This window comes from Octopus bimaculoides, chromosome 2, assembly GCF_001194135.2.
Source record: "Octopus bimaculoides isolate UCB-OBI-ISO-001 chromosome 2, ASM119413v2, whole genome shotgun sequence".
NCBI lineage: Eukaryota > Metazoa > Mollusca > Cephalopoda > Octopoda > Octopodidae > Octopus > Octopus bimaculoides.
The window spans coordinates 87,673,128-87,678,042 of record NC_068982.1 but is presented as its reverse complement, the minus strand read 5'-3'; the positions used below and the strand labels follow the sequence as shown (position 1 = coordinate 87,678,042).

Here is a 4,915-nt window from a genome sequence, read left to right as displayed (position 1 = left end):
GGTGGTGGTGGTGGTGGTGGTGGTGGTGCTGCTGCTGCTGCTGCTGCTGCTGCTGCTGTTGAACCTACTACTTGCTGCTGTTGTTTGTAGCCAAAGCAGCTCTGACTGAGTAAACCTATGATTAACAGTAACGACAACTTTCCAGCTTTTTATTTTCTTTTCACTATAGTTCGCCCGGAATTGCATAATTAATGTATCCACCCTTTCTTTTTTAAATATAGACTATACCGTGTAATGTGAGGGCAATTTGGCGACCATTTAGACATTCTTTTGTTGTCTTTTGGAAATTGTTGGAGGCAACAGAAATCTGACTTTGATAATTTGTTATTGTCGTTGCAATGCTATAGCTGTTAGTATGGTTATTGCTTTTGCTGTTTAGCTCTAGATCAGCTATGATTGATTAAGCAGTTGATTAAGGCTTGTCCCGTCACAACCATCCCTTCTTTTAGCGACCACTTTATCCCATGTTTCTTTTACTTAAGATTATAAGGTGTGATTCGAGGCAGTGTTGTCTGCTATTTCTAACAAGTCGAATGACCACACAGAATATCCCTTATGTGTAGTAATTTCTGATAATCAACATGCTTAGTTCAAATCTCGGAGGAACGACGACATCCGTTATCGCCCTGAAGATCGAAAAAATTCGGGGAGATAAAATTCAAATCAATATACTATAGCATTTTTCCCATCTTTTACTTATTTCAGACATTAGCCTGCAGTCCTGTTAAGGCACTGCCATAAAGGGCTTAGCCAGACAAATCCATCCCAGTGCTAATGTTATTCATTTCTTTTGCCGAGCTGCTAAGTCACGAGAACGTAAACAAACCAAGATCGGTTGCCAATTGGTGGTGGAGAACAAATACCAAAACATACACCAAAAAATATATATATATACACAGCGGGTTTATTTCAGTTTCCGTCTACCGAATCCACTAGTAACGCATTTGTCAGTCCGGTACTATAGCAGAAGACACTTACTTAAGGTACCATGCAATGGGACTGAACTCAAGACCACGTGGTTAGGAAGCAAGCTTCTTAGCCACACAGCCATGTTGTCTCTCCTTTACTCATAAAAAGACCCCTAATAATCACGATTGTGTGTCAAACCAAACAGAAAACAATTTATTTTCAAATCCACTGATTTTGAATTTCATTTCATTAATTCTTTTCCAGATACTTAGATTTCATCAATTTAATGACATACGACTTTCATGGTGCTTGGGAAAAAAATACAGGGCATAACAGTCCATTGGTGAGAAGAGGAGATGAAACTGGAGAGTATATATTTTGGAATTTGGTACGATTTCTGTGAATACAGTTCTCTTCCGCTTTTATATATTTGTGTCGTTTCTAATAATAATGGAAAAATAGCTGTTGGCAACTTCCAACAAAGACGGAGAATCGTAGAGCGTCGGACAAAATATCCAGCGGCATTTTTTTTTTTTTTTTTTTTCGGTTTTTGGCGTTCTGAATTCCATTCCGCCGAAGTCAACTTTAACTTTCGTCCCCAAAATAAAATACAAGTGAAGTATGGAGGGTCAATGTAATGGACTAACTTCTCAAAATTACTGGTCTTGAACTCTACAACTGATCACCGCTCCTTTCGTGGGAAATGTTTTAATTTCGGTCATATACATGCCATAGAAACCGAGTAACTGGTCTTATGACTCCTGGGTTTGAGAAGAAAATTTCCAACATTTGTTGCCAGCTCTCACGTCCAATATCTTCTTATGGAGTTTCTTTATTAAGAAAAATTACTGTTTCGGTCTTAGGTGACCAAACGGGTTTTACGAGAATGTATAAGAATACATCCAGTGTATGAAAAAGCAATAGAAAAAGTTTCTGATGTAAAAAACATACATCATAAAAGATCTCGTAGACTAACAAAGCAACCATACACCAATCTACAGACAGACATAGGTCTGTCGGTTGGCTATATATAAGTGTATGTGTGTGCGTGTACACACACACATGTATGTATGCATGTATGTATGTATGTATGTATGTATGTATGTATGCTAGTTCACAAAAACATTCCTTCAGAATCAGATTCCAAAGGGCAAAGATATAGAAGAAACTTGAATATCTGTCATTTGTGTTTTAAACCCTGTCACTCAGCAGCTGGTCTTTAACGTCAATGGAGTGGTTGTACTGTGTGATGGGGTGTGATGTGTGTGTGTTGATGGGATGGTTATCATCTCTCAAGATGAAGCAATCATCATCATGTATGTATATCGAGATGTTCTTCATACATATATATTTAGAATTTTTAATTGAATCACTCTGCAATTTTCATATGCAGTATTAAGCTTAAAACTGAGTCTATTATTTTCTTCCTCGCAATATGAAGAAAATATTGCATATGAGAGGCATCATTCATCGTAACGAAAGTTATAAAGACATATCGCAGTGGTTCTCAATATTTTCAGCCTCATGGAACAATGAAGAAAATAAATAATCGCTGCTGCACTTGCTACAAAAAGTAAAAGATATTGATACCTATAGTAACGAAAGTTTTTAAAAGAACTTTAAAGTTAAAAATCTCCAAAATTATATATGGAAAACTAATGGTTACCTTGTTTTATTAATTATATTTGCGTATCAAAAAATTATGAATAACGAGCTTTAGAAATATTCAAACATTGATATGGATTTTGTAACACCTTTTTTTAAAGCATCTATGGTGCTTCTATCTTCAACTTGAAACGAACCGCTTGAAAACTTCGAATATATCGTGATGTTTGTTATTATATACACGTTATATGTTTATTTTAACAAATCTTGTATTAAGTAATAATGTCTTGATAAAAGCATTTATTTTAATATATTATAATGAAAATGTATTTTAATTATTTATAACAAAAATATTTTTTCAAAATTGACTTTAATATTTTAATGCATTCAAATAATTTCAGGAGGATGCAGCTGAGTATTGGCTATCAAAAGGTGCCCCTGCACATAAAATGAATATTGGAATTCCAGTATATGGCCGGACATTTACTTTAGCGAGCCCTAACATCCACGGGGTTGGAGCCCCAATCTCAGGTCCTGGCGTTGCGGGAATGTTCACAAAGACAGACGGTTTTATTGCCTATTATGAGGTAAATGATTCTTATCATATGTAATCAATAGAGAATCTTCACAATATCTATAATCAAATTAAGGTGGTGAGCTGGCAGAATCGTTAGTACGCCGGGCGAAATGCTAAGCGGCATTTCGTCCGTGTGCACGTTCTGTGTTCAAATTCTGCTGAGGTTGACTTTGCCTTTCATTTTTTCGGGTCGATAAAATAAGTACCAGTTGAGCACTGGGGTCGATGTAGCCGATTTACCCGCTTCCCTAAAAATAGCTGGCCTTGTGCTAATATTTGAAATCAATGTTTTTATAATCATAATTAGAAGGTGGAATGGCAGAAGTTTAGAATAACTAGTGGGATTTATTTAGAAACTCGGCATAACTACACAAGTATAGCCCACACCAACAGCAAAAAACATTGTTCCCTCATGACTTTCTGAAAAAGGGATATATTTTTTAATAAAATTTTCTACATATACTTTTTAGACGATGTAGATAACGATTACATCGGAATTTGTTAAAATGTTTTCAAAACGTGTTGAGAGGAGTCTAAGACAATTCACATGCCCTGATTTTGTTTCCTCATACTTATTGATGGAGATTGCAATTATGATGAAAAAATTATACTCGTTTTGTTCAGGAATTTATTAAATTAATGCACTTTGAAAAATTTAATTTTCCAGACTTATAGCATACCAAACAGTCAAACCAGCAAATTTACCTCTGATAATTTTATTTTTCAAATTATGCCGGTATCTCTGGAAATTTTCATTTTATTAAAAAATATTCATTCCACAAATTCCAGAAGTAAAAGGATTGAACAGTTTTCAAAAGTAATGTTTTTCAACGTACATGATTAAAACTTATAAGGAAACAAAGTGGAGATGCATGAAATATCCATCCGTTCCCTAAGTTTTTTTTTTTTTCACATTGAATTTCGATATAATCGTAATCTACTCCATCCGAAACGATTTGTAAAATATCGCTGGCAGCACACTTGCGTACTTATGCAAGAATTTCATTGCTACCTGATTTAAAATCCCGTCACTATCAGCCTTGCCTTTCATCCTTCCGAGCTCGATAAAATAAATGACAGCAATATACTTCAGTGGATTTATTAGATTATTCCTTTCTTCTGAAATAAATAAATACCAGTTATATATTGAAAGGATTTATTTAATTGATTATTCTCTTCCCCAATAATTCTTGACTTGTATCCAAGTCATAACATAATGATAAATATAAAATATTCTACATTGTAGATCAAGATGTTTTGACGTTTGGCCTGAAGTCAGCCTAAGAGATTCCTGTTGAAATTATCTTGTCTTTTCAGTAGTATTGTGTGGAAGTAGAATACTTCTATTTGGTTGGCTCCTAATGGACTGTACCACTATATAAATGGAAATGTGCAAAGCGTGTAGGGGAGAGAGTCGGTGAGCTATGTAAAGCCGAGGGTGTTGAATGATTATCATTGTGGATGGGATGTCCTATGTTGGAGGTCCTCCCTAGTGGAGTTACCTATAGGTAGAGTTGTTGAACCTTTGTTGCATTGTTCGCTTTTGTTTTGTTTTCTCCCCCAGTGGGGGGGGGGGGATTAGCAGTGAGCAGTGAAAGTGTTGCAAGCACATGGCAGGAGCTGCGCTTCAGTGGCAGGTGGAGAGAGTGTGGCAGCTGTTGTGAACCAAATGGAGGCCGAGGAACTATCTGTCGACTTTGAAATAGTGAGAGGCAGCAGGAAGTTGATCCAGGGAGAGGTTCATTGACGATAACAATTTCGGAGCCTAGATTGTTATGAGTCGTACTTTATAAGACTTGGCAAAACTTTTTTAACGTTGTGTGT

The 4,915-nt window shown here is 36.0% G+C and overlaps 1 protein-coding gene across 1 annotated transcript in view; it reads left to right on the top strand.

The window, feature by feature from the left end:
• Nucleotides 1–4,243, top strand: part of LOC106875857 (chitotriosidase-1) — a 23,501-nt gene extending 19,258 nt beyond the window's left edge. The window contains exons 6-7 of the mRNA XM_014924159.2: nucleotides 1,174–1,297; nucleotides 2,916–4,243. Of these exons, the coding sequence (XP_014779645.1) occupies nucleotides 1,174–1,297; nucleotides 2,916–3,125 (334 nt within the window). The 3' untranslated portion in view covers nucleotides 3,126–4,243. The remainder of the gene's footprint in view (nucleotides 1–1,173; nucleotides 1,298–2,915) is intronic.
• Nucleotides 4,244–4,915: the final 672 nt, after the last annotated feature.